The 16,338-nt window shown below is 43.4% G+C and overlaps 1 protein-coding gene across 43 annotated transcripts in view; it reads left to right on the top strand.

The window, feature by feature from the left end:
* The first annotated feature begins 299 nt into the window (after nt 1–299).
* PUM2 (pumilio RNA binding family member 2) overlaps nt 300–16,338 on the top strand; it is a 63,986-nt gene continuing 47,947 nt past the window's right edge. For 8 of the 43 annotated variants that reach the window (XM_083730021.1, XM_083730016.1, XM_083730023.1 and 5 more), the window contains exons 1-2: nt 464–613; nt 15,952–16,020. In XM_083730021.1, coding sequence (XP_083586147.1) covers nt 15,970–16,020 — 51 coding nt within the window. In that variant the 5' untranslated portion in view covers nt 464–613; nt 15,952–15,969. Of the gene's footprint in view, nt 647–840; nt 1,611–10,268; nt 10,632–15,951; nt 16,021–16,338 lie in introns of those variants that run through there. The other 35 variants (XM_083729986.1, XM_083730003.1, XM_083730024.1 and 32 more) reach the window with 20 other exon arrangements.

Genomic DNA, 16,338 nt, shown 5'->3' with positions numbered 1-16,338 from the left:
TCAGGGGACTGGACTAGATGACCCTAGGGGTAATTCCTCCCAACTCTAGGATTTGCAACGGGTCCTGGGAACGCGAATGCCCGCTGGACGGGCCCACAGAGAACCGGAAGTATTGAGCACCGGCTCGTTTTCACCACCTCTTTGGTTTTACAATGCCTTTGTGCTTGGTAAGCCGTTCCTCGTCCTCTCTCGCGCCTTGTGCGCAGGCGCCAAGCGCGCGCCGCGCACGTTGGGCGGCGGCGCACGCGGCTCCCGATACGCTCCCTTTCCTCCTTCCCTCCCTCCCTCCCTCCCGGCGTCGACGGACGGACGGGCCGGCGGCACGCATGCGCCGTAGCGCGTTGCCGTTGCCGCCGCCGTTGCTGCTGTCTATGCCCGTCCCTCTCTTTCTCTCAGTCGCTCGCCATGTTGTTGTGAGTCTCCCTCACGGCGGCGAGGGTGGAGGAGGGGGAGGGACCACGACGGCGGCGGCGGGGGGAGGAGGAGGGGGAGGCGGGAAGGCGACGGGGTGGTTGGGTAATTATAGGTGAAGGTGTACCCGGAGGAAGGAGGAGGAGGAGGAGGAGGAGGGAGCCCGCCCCCCCCCGTGTGTCCGTTACAGGCACACTAGCCCGTGAGTATTCGGCTGCTGAGGCGATGGGATGAGGTGGGTGGGGGAGGGGATGGAACGGCCCATGGAACGGCGGGGGAGGGGGAGCGCGATAGAGGGAGGAGCAGGAGGGCGAGTCCATTATTATCCTCGCCCACCGCACGGTCGCTCACCCACGTCCTATTGTTTCAGACCCGGGGATTGGAGTATTTTCTTTTTTTGGTGGTGGGGGGGAGAAAGACAGACAGACCAGGAGAAGAGGCCGCTGCTGCTGCTGCAGCTGCTCCGGGCCTGAGTGCACGTCTTCGGTGCCCTCTGTCTCCACCCACCCCCCCACCAACCTCTTTCTCCGGCCCTCCCTTTGTGTTGGCGAGCACTAGGCCCGTCGGGCAGGCCCTCGCTGCTGGAGGCGGCGGGGAAGCCATAGGGGAAAGCGGGGTGGGGAGAGAGGAGGAGGAGGAGGAGAAGAAGAAAGGAGGGCGCCTGTGTGGGTGTGGTGCTTGCTTGCTTCCTTGCTTGCTTGCTTGGAAGCAAAGAGAGGAAGGAGTCAATATGGTGCTGAGGACGACGTCTGCCGTGTCCTGATCCGGGCAGCCGCGTCTCCTGCTTGTTTTGTTTCGCCCTCTCCGTTTTAAAACGTCTCGTTTTGCTTCGTCTCTGCCAAGCGGGGAGCGCAGGACAGGCGAGAAAGATAATTTTGGAAGTGGGTGGGGCAGTGTGTTGTGAAAGAGGGGGGGTTGTTAGAGGGATTTCCCCCCCTTGTTTTTGGTATTGGGGGGTGGGGGAGAAGGATTTCAGTTTCTCCTATTTAACAGGGTTAGGGGAATGAATAGGGTTTGTGTAGGTTTGCCCCCCCCCCCCAATCGTGTTTGAAGGCCTGCTATTGTGGGGCTGCAAAGAGGCGAGAGGGTTTTTTTTTGGAGGTGCCAGCCAAAGGACTGTTAACCACAGCAAAGAGCACGAAGCAAAAAGGTTAAGTCTTTGCCTGCAGAAACTGGTCTGACACGCTCAGCCTAATTTGGTGAGCCTTCTGCTGTGGGACTAAGGTAGTAGCGAGGAGGCTCTGAACCGTGGGGTGTTTTACTGAAAGTGGGTATTGTGGAAGGGTACTTGTTGTGGTGTTGGTCCCTTCCAGCCAGGGGACTGTATTTGATGGATTGGTAACCTGAGAAAGGAGAGAGATGTAACAAAAGGGTGCACAGAAGGGAAATGGCAACTAAAGAAGTGGAGATGGTAAACTGGAACATTCTTCTGTTACACTGGCTCTAGGGGAGGGTGTGCAAAGACTTATTGTAGATGTATTGCACAGTATGTCTTAAAACATTCATTGACATAGTAATCCTGGTTCTGTGGGTTGTTGGTTTGATGCTTATTGTCAGTTCCCCCTGTAGAAGAAAGAGTCTGGATGCTCCTTGTATAGTGTACACATGATTCCAGGTGAGGAAATAGGTTACAAATTGATGGGATTCTCTTAATTGGAAGACACTTGAGAAGGTGTTTGGGTCTGCTGGAAGCATCCATGTGGCTTAAAGTGTGAGTCCTTGGGATTTGTTGAAAGGCCAGCCAAAGAGATGCCACAGGGAATCTGGAACACGGTGACTTGGAAATTAGTCTAGTTAGGAAGAATTTGTGAGGTGAACTTATTTTGGTGTCTGGGGAAGAAAAACTTAGCACGTCTCTGTGGGAGGATCAGCAAGAAGTGTGGTGAGGGCCGCAAGAGAAGTCAGCAAAACAGGAACTAGTGTGGGGGAACTGTGAACAAGTTTGGTTATTGGAGGTATGGTAAGATGCTGAGTAGAAAAAAGGGAAAGAGTCGGATATGCAAGACATGTGGTGGTCATACAGGCAGATTTTCTTTTGTTCAGTAGAAGGTTTGAATAATGTGCCTTAGGAAAAAATGTAAATATAGTATCTGTGTGAGGAAGCAGTTTGCATGAAATGAGTAACTGACATTTGATTATACATTCTGGTAAATGTGGTTTCACATACAGCATTCCCCCCCCCCCTTTAGTCTTTAAGGAAACAGTTTTTTAGGTAGGGTATGTGAGTTTAAGTGTTGACTTCCTCTGCAGCAAATTATATTGGAGCATGCAACTTTTCAGACCTATCAGTGCATTATACATTTCTGTTGTATATTGAGGAGGGCTAATTGACAGCTTGTTCATTTTTATTAAGCATGGTAAACAAGCATATGTTCTAATGTATTTAACACTGTAATGAGTTTTGAGAATACTCCCCCCCCCCCAATTCCAGATTAGTGATATAGGAAGGTAAAATTCCAGAGTTTAAAAGAAATATTTTAAAATAAATAAATAGCTTGGTTCTCTGGCAGGTGGTAAATCTTTTTGGCTCCATGGGACAGATCCTTATCAGAATCAACCCTGTGGGACAAATTTGACAGGTGGGTGGGGCCACCCACCTCTCAATCAAATGTTATGATGAGGTCATGTTCAAGGTGCTTTGAAGTACAGACTTCAAAACAACTTGCAAGGTGCTGCTGAATCAGGAGGGGGTTTATGACCTATATGCAAAAAATAAAATAAAAAATCTTCTGGAGACAGTGAGGAGGCTTTTTCAGAAGGCCCCTAACATTTCAGCTCCTGGAATGAAGGAACCTCTTTGCCTTCTGCCCACTACTTGCCACAGGAAACAATGGAAGAGACTGAAAGGAGCTTACCTGGGTGCTTTTCTAATTTCCTTTCCAAATACATATGCATACTTTTTGAGTCCTTACTGCTGCTGCTGGTGCACACCGAGAGGCAAGAGTGAGAGAGTGCCAACTGACTGGCTGCCCCAAGGAATGCACAGTATGCAGAAGGCAAAAGCAACTATTCAGAAATGAGCAGCAAGAAAGGGAACAGTTGATACTACACACTTGAGGAGCAGCCCGTCTGTCCAGGGGCAAAGCAAACAGCATCAAGAGCCCAAAATTTTACTGTTGCTGCAGCAACTTTGAAATGGGCAGGCCATGCCTACAATGGACTATTTTCTCCCCTCTCAGCAGGGGAGGAATTTCCTGCAAAAATGGAGAGTGGAGGAGCCTTTGTTTTAGCAGGGAACGTGTTTGCAGTGAAATCCTCTGCTAAAACGGATGTTTGTTTTCTTTGTTTTAGCAAACGCCTTCTTGATTTAGAAATTATATTTGCCCATTATGTGATGTCATAAATAATTTAAATTGGTGGGTGTGGTTTGGGCAAAATGGCCTCACTGGCCAAGATTGGCCCATAGCACAAAGGTTCTCTGGTTTGTTCCATAAACATCTGAACTAGATGGGTGGCACTTAATGTCTCTGTAGATGTTTCCTAAACTTAACACCATTATATGTGGAGAAGCTTAAGTATAAGGATGCTCAAGCAAGAGGACTTCCCTTCTATCTTCCTTTGAAATCTCACGAGCCCCTCAGAAAGCATCATTAGGAACCACCCAAAATAGCATGGAATTGCCACATTGTACCAGTGTTCACTTGTTGCATACTGTTCTCAGTCTGGAAAATGGCTTTTTAGGAATAGAGTGGGAAAGGCCTCTTGTGGAAACATCCTCATGCTTGCTGTTTTCTGGATTAAGCTTTATAGGAAACATGGCATATTCTGTAGTCCACATTGAAAAACTATTTTCAGGGTGTGAGCCTATATGCCTCATGCTGGGAGGTGAGAGTGAGCAGCCATTGTTACGTTGGTGCAGCTACCGTTGCATCTTATATGGGGTCAGCCCCATACATGAGAGAGGAAAAAACTGCTTTGGAAAATGGAATAACATACAATTGAGCAATATTTTGTCTATGGCAATATTGCCAGTATCCACTAATCATGGGTTGTTGTAGTACTGACCCCCATACCACTCTTATGATTGAGGGAGTCAGTGCACTGATGGTGATACTGTTGCCATAAAGCAGCAATGCAGCAGCAAGCAAAGGCTCTAGCAGCTCAGTCAGCTGCTTGTGGCTGGAAAGCCAAACAGGATGTTTGTGACTGTTACCATGGGAACAAAGGGGCAGTCCATTCTGTACTGAGCACCGGATGTTAGCTCAGTGTGTGTGTGTCATATGACCCGTACTGGAAGTACATGGGTGGAGTTTGATTCTTACTGCTGTGGAGTGCAGACATGTTTCTCTGTACTGATGTAAGAGACAGAAATAAAGAATGTAAATAGATTTCTGTCTGCTTCTTTCCCCTCCCTGGGGGACACCAAAGGGGAGAGAGAAGAAACGGTGTGTTCTTCTCACATCTGGGAAGAATCGCCGAGACCTCGCCTGCTTATCTGCTGGGAGTAGCAGCGGGGAGGTCGCCAAGGAATATCTGCCGGTGCCTACGTTGTGGCACATTCCTCTGACCCAGGCAGAATTCCAACAGATACATGCCTCAGGACAGTCTTCTACCAATCCATACACACTCATGTCACCGTTCCTCCTCAGGCAGGTGTTTGGGTCTCATTATGTTGCATACTGCTCAAAATAATTGCATTTAACCACATACAAGGGGAATGAAGGACAGGCTGCTGAGTATAGTACCTGCATTGTCCCATTGGCAGGAGATCTGCAGAGAGGACTCGTGTCCCTCCTCGCTCCCAGGATTCAAGACACACTGTGGCAGAAAATAAATATTTGCCAAAGGGAGAACTGTTGTTGGACTGCAACTTCCATCGGACCCAGTCAGTGCAACCAGTGGTCAGGGATTATTTGGAGTTGCAGTCCAACATCATCTTGAAGGCCACAGGTTTTTCACTCCTGCCACATGGGGTTGGGAAACAGGAGATTGGAGCAGTAGCTCCAGGTGGGGCTAGGGGAGAAAATGGCTCCCTCGCTGTTTACATGCTTTGTCTAGCAACAGTCATGTTACAGACACAAGAGGAAGCTCCTTCAATTTGAGGCAATTCTTCAAAAATTACAGAACAGTGCCTGCCTGGTCAGCCAGCGGGCAGGAAACAGATATCATTGGGCTGCCAATGTCAAGACCCAGTTATGAACACCAGGTTCCTGTAGGTTGCAGAGGAGCCCTGGTAAAGCAGCTGAAATTTCACATGCAGGAGATATTGTGTTCAAATCCAGGTATCACTAGAAAAGGAAAGGGACTTTGACATTCAGGAACATCTGAACCAATATGCATGAGCACTGAATAGTCCCGTACACCTTTTGACTGATGCTTTCCTCCTCTAAACTGGGTGCTTCTATACACCTTTGTATCAGCACTTACCCCACAGCACCCTGAGTGGCATGTCCTTTTGCCATCCTGGGAACCTGATTGATCAGAGAGTAGAGGGTCTCTGGCTCTGGCCACTGGTAGCAGGCTACGTGTCCCACCCTGAGTCCAGCTGAAGCTAGATTGCATCTGGGGATGGAAAAGGTGTCTCTAGAGACCAATCCCGAATAAGAAAGGAACAATGCACATGGGAAAGTCATAGCACTAACACCTTTAAGACACTCCTTTTAGGAATATATTCACTTTTGATATAACCTTCGCACATAACCTGTGAGGAGCCTGCTTGGAAAACATATCATAGAGGAACAGCTGGGAGCATCCTGCTTACGGTTGACCATAATGACATGGATCTCCTTTGTGGTACTGTGTGTTGGTAGGTCTTGTTCCATTGAGGACCTGTGGAGATAATAATAGGCAAGCAGCCTGTAGCTGGAACACCCTGACCTGGGCAGACAAGTAGTAGGTTTTTTGAGGAAACAAGAAAGCTGAGCAGTGCCAATTCAGTGTTCTGCCAGTACTCTTTCCTGGCCTTCCAACTCTCTGTAGAAGTGGGGGATTTGAGTGACTGTCAATAAATCCCTTTGGATTGTAGTGGAACTCTTGTGTGCAATGACAGTTCAGTCAGCTTCATTTATCTGTGCTGTGATCTGATAAGGCAAAAGTGCTTGAGTGTTTGGCTAGCAGTAACAGTGGTTGGATTCTAGTGCCTGGGCTTTGCCAATGGAGAGGCTTGCCTGCATTTGGGAACGAGTGTTTTCCTTGAGTAGGTGACACTGCTCCCTTCTGGAAAAGAACTTGAGACAATGCAAACAGAAACAAGTAGTCTTCAACACTTGAATGGAAAGTACAATAGTTGTGATAAAAACTCAACAGGTAAGCTGATCCTAGTAATGGATTTAGCACTAGCCCTTGTTTAGTGCTATGTGAACAAGCTGAGCCCCCTTCCACACGTGTGCATTTCCTCTTCCTTCAAACTCTTAACAATGTGGAGTTAGGTTAAAATAAGCCAACTTTACACTGTAGTTTGTGAAGCTGAATTGTTTAAACTACGACAATAGATAACGGTAACTACAGTTCCTAGTTAGAATGACACTGTAGTTGACAGTTGAAATGAGCTAAAAATGGAAGCAAAAGCTTCCCAACGCCTCTTGGCTTTGCGTTAGGAGGATGGGGAAGTGGAAGGAGGGTAGGTTTGTTAATGTAGCATGAAAAGACATGGTTTAGCCCAAAATAACTGCCAACATTTAAGTTCTAGGTGCTAGGTGACAAACAATAGGGGCTAGTGGCTGGGTTGAGCTTGCAGGAGCTGCTTGTTGTCATGCCCAGCTTGTGAGTTTCCCAGGAGCATGTGATGGCCACTGTTGGGGACAAAATGTTGGGTCAGTTGAACCCGTGATCTGGGTAAGATAATTGCATCATGGACTAATAAAATAATTTGTTGATGCACTCTTAGAACTTCTTTCTGCCATATTTGATAAATTCTAATAACGCGAGTTGCCAAAATCCTGGAGATTGAGACAGTTTAAGAAAGGGATGGTTGGAGAAGAGAATCTAGGAAACCACAAACCTTGTTAATAATGAGTGCCTTGTTAATAATGTAGTGGTTTGTAGAAGGTGGCATAGGTTTAACAATAAATTCTGCCACACAAACTGCATTTTTCTCTTTATTAGCTTAAAGGGTGTTGGAAAACTGGATGTAATGTATATTTTTCTCGTTACATTTTAGTTAGGAAACTGGGTAAATGTGAGTTAGATAATAATATTGTTGGGAAACTAGTCTCTTGAGTACTCCGTGCCAGAAAAAACTGGAGAGAGAATTTTGAGTGAGAGCTCGGTCCTGGTACTCGTCTACGTTTTAATGAAACCTAAACATTTTATGAAATCGAAACTCATCAACATTTTATGAAACTTAAACAGCAGTGACTTAGATGAACAGGTAGAAGGATCCTGATCATATTTGCAGTAGGTGGCCCTACTGGTAGGGATAGGTGACACCACAGAGGAAAGGAATAAAATTCAGAATAAATGTGAATCTGAACTCAGACTTTCCAGGAAAATCAACAGAAACCAATGCAAAATTTTGCTATTACACAAAAGATCAAATAAGCAAGTGCAGAATATTGAGTCCCAGACTTGAGGATAATGCATGTGGAGTGGATTTCAGGATTGTATTTGATCACAAGCTAAACACAAGTCAACATGTGGGGATGCAAAAAAGGCTGATGCTATTTTTAGGCTGTTTTAATAGAACTATAATTTCCAAGTCTTGAAGTGGCTGCACTTTATTCTGACCTCATTTGTAATCCTCCAGTCTTGGGCACTGCATTTGAAGATGGATGTAAACAAATTGTAATGGGCTTAGAGGCGGTTAGGAAGATAAGAAATTGTCCTTTGAAGAAAAGTTGAAATAACAGGGTATGTTTATTTGTTTTCTGCTGTCCTATAGTACAGAACTAACTATAATGGACTTAAGTTACAGGAGGGTAGATTTCAGTTTAACATGAGTAGAAATTTCTTGATGGTAGGAACAACTTGGCAAGAGGTCTGCCAAAATAGGATGGAACTTTTAGTGGTGAAATAATTTGCATGCAATGAGATTAGTCATAAATTGGTAGTTTCCACAGCTTTTGTTAATCCTAATGGTTACTTGGTAGAAAAGACTGTGGGCCAGATCCATATACAGACGTACCTTGGAAGTCAAACAGAATCTGTTCCGGAAGTCCATTCGACTTCCAAAATGTTTGACTTCCAAGATGTGCCTTCCAATTGGCTGCAGGAGCATCCTGCAGCCAATCAGAAGCCACACCGGACTTTCGGCTTCCTAAAATCATTCGAAAAACGGAACAATCACTTCCGTTTTTTGATTGTTTGGGAGCCGAAACATTTGAGTTTACAGGCATTCAGCTTCCGAGGTTCCACTGTATACCATAGGTCAGATTTGACCTGCAGGCTGGTAGTTGCCTACCCTCGGTCTAAATCACTAAGCATGGATTTCTAGGATTTTTCTATAGGTGCCTTTTTATTAATTCTGGTCTATCGTGGTTCCCTTTTAGTAATTCCAGAAAGAAGAGATTTACATGTTCCCTACGCTCTTACTCTCACATTTGTTTTGTTTGAGATAAAATACAATACAAAAGCTAATTTTATTACGCCTTTTAAAAATTTCAGCAATTTCTGAAAATTTTAGACCGTTTGAAATAAAGATTTGTATAAAGGTGAGTTCTTTACTGAACAATGGGCAGTATCCAAGGCTCCCATTGCACATACACACCTCCTCTGCAGACCCCCCCCCCCCGCCCCACACTCAGAATTGGCTTAGGGGGATATGGGGACTCTTCAAAGTAGTTTTTTTGTAGCGTGGTGTGGGGAGTGGAAATAGAAGTGCCGCTGCATCAATGAAACTCTGCTGCTTTGAATACAGCCCACTTCTTGACTTTTATCTTTGAACAGACTATAGTTACAAAATTAAAAAGAAAATAATTCGAAACAAATAAAGCAATGGCATCTGTTGCAGAAGCCTGTTGGTTGTTGCACTAAGTAGGCAGCAGGCCAATTCATCAGTGTTACAGCTTTATGAACTATGTAACCAAGGTCAGTACAGTGGTTCTTCAGGTTACATACGCTTCAGGTTACAGACTCCGCTAACCCAGAAATAGTACCTCGGGTTAAGAACTTTGCTTCAGGTTGAGAACAGAAATCGCACGGCGGTGGCGCAGCAGCAGCGGGAGGCCCCATTAGCTAAAATGGTCCTTCAGGTTAAGAACAGTTTCAGGTTAAGAACGGACCTCTGGAACGAATTAAGTTCTTAACCTGAGGTACCACTGTAGTTGACTGGCATGCCAATTCTTTAGTGCTCTTAGGCTCCTATGCAGAGAGGGGAGTGAGGTTTAATTTTCATTTATTGATACATGGTGAATGAGTAACTACTTTGAGTTCCTGATTTGAAAGGTATGGCTTGTTGGAAGAAAAGTTAAAAGCAGTGCTTTTCTTCTAGAAAAAAGGTACCGGTTGTTATAGTAAGTGCCGCACTTTTAATTAGTGCTTTTCTTCTAGGAAAAAAAGGTTGGTACTACATTCCCTTAAGTACCCCCACCAAAAAGCATTGGTTAGAAGATTGACAGGCAGATGGATTAGAACATTTTTAGTATATTACCTTACATATTCTAGGGCAGGCATAGGCAAAGTTGGCCCTCCATATGTTTTGAGACTACAATTCCCATCATTCCTGGCCACTGGTCCTGTTAGCTAGGGATGATGGGAGTTGTAGTCCCAAAACATATGACGGGCCGAGTTTGCCTATACCTGTTTCTAGGGTAACGTCAGACGTTTGTGTTGGGCTTCCAAAGAGAAGCCAGTGTTTCAGAGCAAACTCTCTGTTCCTTATAGTTTGGATTTTTAGCTTTGAAATCCTAATTATAAGAACTGCATATTTTACGCTCCTTCTGTGGAAAGCCTTTTACGTTATCAATCCTTTTTCTTTTTAGGTATCTACATGGTATGAAATTACATGTGTCCTCCTAGGTATGAATGAAGTGTCCTGGCAGGAGACCAGAGGAATGATGCATGTGAACATTGGTCAGGAAACCAGAGGGGTTGAACAAGGGGTTACCTCAGCTGGAACAGTAGGTGGAACAACTTCAGGGCCCAATTCAGGTGGAACCAGTCCTCACTCCATCCCTACATCTGCAGTGTCAGGTGCTTCCAGTGTCCAGGTACCCTTCAGTGGATGGTCTCAGGATGATGCCACAGTTGGATATGTCTTCCAGAGGCAGGCTGGTGAGCAACTGAGTGGCTACTTCAGTAAGCACCGTCGGCCCACAGGAGATAGCATTCATGTAGATCATTCGGTAGGTAGCTTATTTGTGTTTTGCTTATAGTCTCCCCTCCTTTAACTCATATCTTTCAGAAAGATATGTATAGGTTAATTTATCATAAGCACAGCATTTCATGGCAGGTGGATAGGTGGTACCAAGTGGTTCATCTTGACAAATCAAAGAAAAGTGACAGGATGAAATTAAAAATGAATTTTGCATGTAATCTTGCCTGTTACACTTATATCCTACATTCAGTACAGAGTAAATTGATCATGATTAATTTCCATTGCATGTTACTTAGCCATGGCTAACTGTTGCTGATTCACTGAATCTCAGTAATAACACCTACATTATAAGCTTATTGTACACAATATTGCATCCTGTTGAGTGTTATTTTTCTAATGCTTTGGAGACTCGTGATACCACATCTGGGGTTGCATCTGCCTACCCAGATGTCCGTAAGTTGGACTGACGTTTTTATTTAGAGTTTTATGTGTACAGTAGGGGTAGGGAACCCTCCACATATTGTTGGGCCTACTCCCATCATCCCTGACCATTGGCTATACTGACTGAGGCTGTTGGAAATGTAGTCTGGAGAGCCACAGACCTGCCACCCCTGTGGTACAGCATAACATGTAGACTATAGCCACATGATCTGTACACTGAACTCTGGATTTACCTTTAGTCATGTTCATTAAATTCAGTGGCTGTACCTGCATAAAACTTAGTTGAATGCCACCCTTTCTCGTACTTTGTTTCAGCATGCCTTGTTTATTGTAGTTGGCATTTTAGAGAGATTCCTTTAGTCTCTGGAACAATTCAAGTACAGCTTGCTGCTGCTGCTTTGAGTTTACCTACTCAAGATGTGAATATTTTTTCCTTTAAATTCAGGATTATACTCCTAAAAGAGTTTCTTTGCTAATACCTGATAGGTCTGTAATGGCTTGATAACTCAGGGGTACTCATCTTCAACTTTCTTGCTATAGAGGAAATTGTTTTTTCCATTGTAATTGCGTGGTTCCTGCAGAAACATCTATGGTCGCATGAACAACTACACTTCTGAATAGGACATCTTGTATAAATTTTTTCCTGTGAAGAGCTTTATAGAGATCAGAATTGATTGTTCTTTAGGATCATATTCCCTTCTAGACAAAATTCCGAGGGCCATTTTTCAGTGGTGGGCGTGTCTTGAGGCAAAGTATGTAGAGCAATAAATGTACATTTTGCCCTTGCACAGGAGGCAAGGTGCTTCACACAGTGCTCTGTCCTCCATCCAGAGAAGCAAAAGGCAGTATTGGAGTTCAAGGACACATTCCAGCTAGGCAGAAATGTTTGGTGTGAAGTGGAACTGGTGAGGTTTCCTGGGGAGATCTCCAAGGGTCAAGTAGAGGGGCCACATTCCAACCTTGGCTCTAAGGTTCCTCACCAGCTCTCTGGTTGCTTAAGTAAGCTTAGCAGATAGAATTAATTACTGTTCTATAGTCCTGCAGATCACACTTCCTATTTATTCTCATTACTGTAGCATGCTTTTGGCTTTTCCTTTGGTATGCAAATTGTTTGTATCTTGCAGAGTGCTGGAAATATTTAGAATAAAGAGAGTGCAAAAGGCACCATGCTTTCTGGAACATGACATGGTAACCAAGGACACAAAGTTGATTCTGAATTTAGTGTTTCAAGAGAAGACAAAGAGTGAAATAATTGATTTGTGAAATAATTTTTTTCTGCATACTGATGCATACCTTTGGAATGCAGTCTTTCTAAGAATCCTTGATTTTAAAAGGTTGTCTTGCTCTGATTTTTCCTAACAAAGTTAAGAAAAGTTCATTGTTTTTAATATTTGTTGTTTTTGCTATATAAAGGTGATTGTAGTCTGGGGTAAAACTTACTTTCTTGCATGGATCTGTTTAGTGCTCTTAATTTTTTTTATTGAGCTAGGTCCTAGCATTGTACAGTGGTACCTTGGTTTACATCCATAATCCATTCCGAAGGTCCGGTTGTAAGCCAAAGCAGGTTGTAACCTAAGGTGTGCTTTCGCCAATGGGGCCTCCCCCCCAATTGGTTGTACAGTGGTACCTCAGGTTACATACGCTTCAGGTTACATACGCTTCAGGTTACAGACTCTGCTAACCCAGAAATAGTACCTCGGGTTAAGAACTTTGCTTCAGGATGACAACAGAAATTGTGCTCTGGCGGTGCGGCAGCAGCAGGAGGCCCCATTAGCTAAAGTGGTGCTTCAGGTTAAGAACAGTTTCAGGTTAAGAATGGACCTCCGGAACGAATTAAGTACTTAACCCAAGGTACCACTGTAATAATAAAAAAATGGGTTGTAATCCAAAAAAAGGGGGACACACACTTCTGGGTTTGACGTGGGTTGTAATCCAAAGCGGTTGCAAACCAAGGTACCACTGTAGTTAGTTTTCAGAGTTCATGTCTGTCTTGGATGCAGTAAACGTAGAATGATAAGTCAATATTAGTTTTGTGATTTAAGTGGGTCTTCTGTGAGGGTGAATAATGTTGGCTGTCACCCATAAAGCAAATTATGAACCTCTATCTAACCCCTATGTTAAAACATGCTTTTATGTAAAACCAGGATAAAAAATCTGATTTTGAAAGTTGTGTTAATGACACATCATCAAGTAAAAATTAGAATGTATGGACAGTGTTGACCACGCTTCACAAGTTAAAAAAAAATATCAAAAATTCTGCCCAGTAATATAGCCAGTGCTTCTGTAAAGTCTTCAAATGAAGTGTCCATGCATGGCTCTAAACAGTAATCCTGAATCTCAGAATTTGCTTCCAAGTGTCTAAACCTATGCAAACTCTAGGGAAATCATGTGGGTTGCACAGCTAGAAAGTTTGGATTATGTTCCCCATTAGTGTAAAGTTACTTAGTTACAAACTAGGGTGCTGTAATTGTTTCTTCCAGTAGATGATGATGATGATTAGATATCCACGCTTGACCATGAGGTGGGTTCCAGCAGTTGCACTGCAATATTTTTGTATGTAACCCTGTTTCTGTATACTAATAGCGAACTCATTCATCAAGTTCTGTTGCCTATGTAGCCAAGACAGCACCAGTAGTGACTAAGAGAGGTATTGGCATGCTCGGGCGAACTCTGAACTTTGCAGAAGCACAAAAAGCCTTAACACAGCGGGATGGAGCATGCGTGGCTGGCACAGAATGCTAAATCTTTCTGCCTGAGAAGGGAAAAACAATGGAGGAGGGAGAGTGGAATGGAGTATCTCGGGGAAGGCATGGCTGGCTGCCTGGAACGTTGAACAAGAGCATACTGCTGTGCAGCTTGTGTTAGGTCAACGTGTAAATTACATTTTCCAATTGTAAATATTGAAAAGGGTGCTTTCACTGCCTTGCATACAGGATGTTATGGTATTCATCAACAAACCACAACCAGCAACCTGCACTTGTTTAGAGATGGGTAGATCAAACAGCTAGTGGATCTTAGCAGTTCAGATTTGCTCTTTATGAAGAGAAAAGGCAGCACTCTGTGTTGATTATCTTTTTAAGACTTCTCCTGATGTTACTCATGCCATGTCATCCTCCTTCTAGCTTCTTTGTTTCAGGAGCTAACTTTATGATCTGTTCTCTTGCACCTCATATAGGGTTGTCCTTTGAACACATGCTTTCCTTTCTTTAGCTCAGTTCTGATTCCTTCATCATTGTAGCAAATCCTTTACATGTCTTGGTGTTTGCCGGTCGAGCAATATAAATCAGTATCCTTCTTCACCATATTTTGGGGCTCAACCAGAGACATCAACTAGAGATCCAGTTCCTTATCTCAAGAGGTGGAGTTTCTGCTCTGGAAATGGACAATAGAGTCCATGTCTCCTTCAGATTTTGATTCCAGTTCTCTGTGCCCATTGTTCTCCAAGCTAGTAGTGGGGGCACTGTCAGCATTTTCACCTGGAGCTCAAAGTTCAAAATGATGACATTAACTCTGTGTTGTGTTATAATAGCAACAGCAACAATAACCAGTATTTTTTGCATGACTGGGCAGCAGGTTTGCTATAATCATAGAGTAGAAGATGACTACTTTACTAAAATGCTTTTAAATGAGAATCAGTGTATTCAGGTTTTAATTTTCATTATACAGGCAATTGTAGGCATTCTGGTTTTAGACTTTTTTGTTGTTGATTACTGTTAACTCTGAATTTAATTTGGTGTTTTGAAAATGCACTAATAATGCAACAATTTGATTATAAAACATTGATTTGTGTAACATTTAAACCCAGTAGTAAATTTACTTAATCAGCAGAGCTTTGAGTCTTGGGTCCTTGCTTTTAAAATAATATATATCTGCTCACTGATGTTCCTTAACATTTGAATGTCACAGAGGTAGCCAGTAAGTTGAATCCAGTTGTGCTGTTTGGTTAGTGGAAGAGCTTTTGATCCATTGGACGCCTGTACTAATAGAATAGGAAGGAGGCAATTTACAGCAGCTTTCCCTACTTTCCCTCTGAAAATCTGCTCCAGGGTGTCAGGGTGTTGGGAGAACTGTTCAGAACAGCCTGGAAGGTTGTGCTGGGGATTGGGGAAGGCTGTAAGCAGCGGTTCTCAACCTGTGGGTCCCCAGATGTTGTTGGACTACAACTCCCATCATCCCTGAGCTCTGGCCTTGCTAGCTAGGGGTGATGGGAGTTGTAGTTCAACAACATCTGGGGACCCACAGGTTGAGAAAGGCTGCTGGAAATAGGAGGACAGGCAAATTTGCTGCCCCTCCTCTTGCACTCTAGTGGTGCAGTAGTAAAACTGCTAGCATATTTGCAAAGCTAGGTATGGCTAGGTATGGTTTCAAAGACTCTTCTGAAAATTGAATGGCTATTTTTGGTTGTAGAAGGATACAAATGGATGAAAACAAGGGATTTAAAATGTACTATGATGATTTATATTAGTTAATATATTTAAGGCATGCTTGGGTTGTGGGAGAGATGATAAATCATGTTTTCGGTGCTTTTTGTTTTTATCAAGGCATTTCTTATTGTTGTAAGGTTCATCTTATTTGTTCTTGTAAGCTTTTCCTTTTTAAGAGTGCTTAGTAACTGCCTGAAATAAATTACTTAGGAAGTTTATTACATCAGTTTTACTTATTTGGGTATTATACCAGCAGTTCATGGTGACTAAATAATGTACTTTCAAAGATTTTTCATAGTTCTTTTCATTCACCAAGTGAATATTCAAGAGAATGGTCTGTTTCTCTTCAACCAAGGAAGTTCAGTTAATAAAAAATGGGGCATAGTGAACAGGGGCATAACAATTTGGAAACTACTTCTAAATTTTAAAAATATAACACATAGCTTTCAAGTGAAATCTAATTTTTATTTTTATTTTCTCCAGGTTCGCTCTGTGGATGAAATGAATCATGAGTTTCAAGCTCTTGCACTAGAATCTCGGGGAATGGGAGAGGTAAATAACTTTAATTGAAATGTATAGAATGGATTGTCACAAGAATTTATAAATCACCGCTCTGTTAATCTTGGCATCACTTAAAAGAGCCACAATTTAGGATATGTATCTTCTGTTGTTGGAGGAATTTTCAAGTCACCTTTTATGCAAGTACACTTTGAGTCTTGCATTGTACTTTCGGCATGAAAGCCTTAACACAAATAGCACATACATTGTGGGAGAGAATGCGTTGGCAAGACTGAGTTTTTCTAGAAAGTTCATCATCTGATGAAGGATTGATTCTGTGTGTCAAGCTAGTGTTCAAAGCTATCAGTAACT

This window comes from Podarcis gaigeae (assembly GCF_964106915.1).
Source record: "Podarcis gaigeae genome assembly, chromosome: 3".
In the NCBI taxonomy this organism is placed as follows: domain Eukaryota; kingdom Metazoa; phylum Chordata; class Lepidosauria; order Squamata; family Lacertidae; genus Podarcis; species Podarcis gaigeae.
Note: the sequence above shows the minus strand (reverse complement) of the source record. Positions and strands in the feature narration are given on the sequence as shown.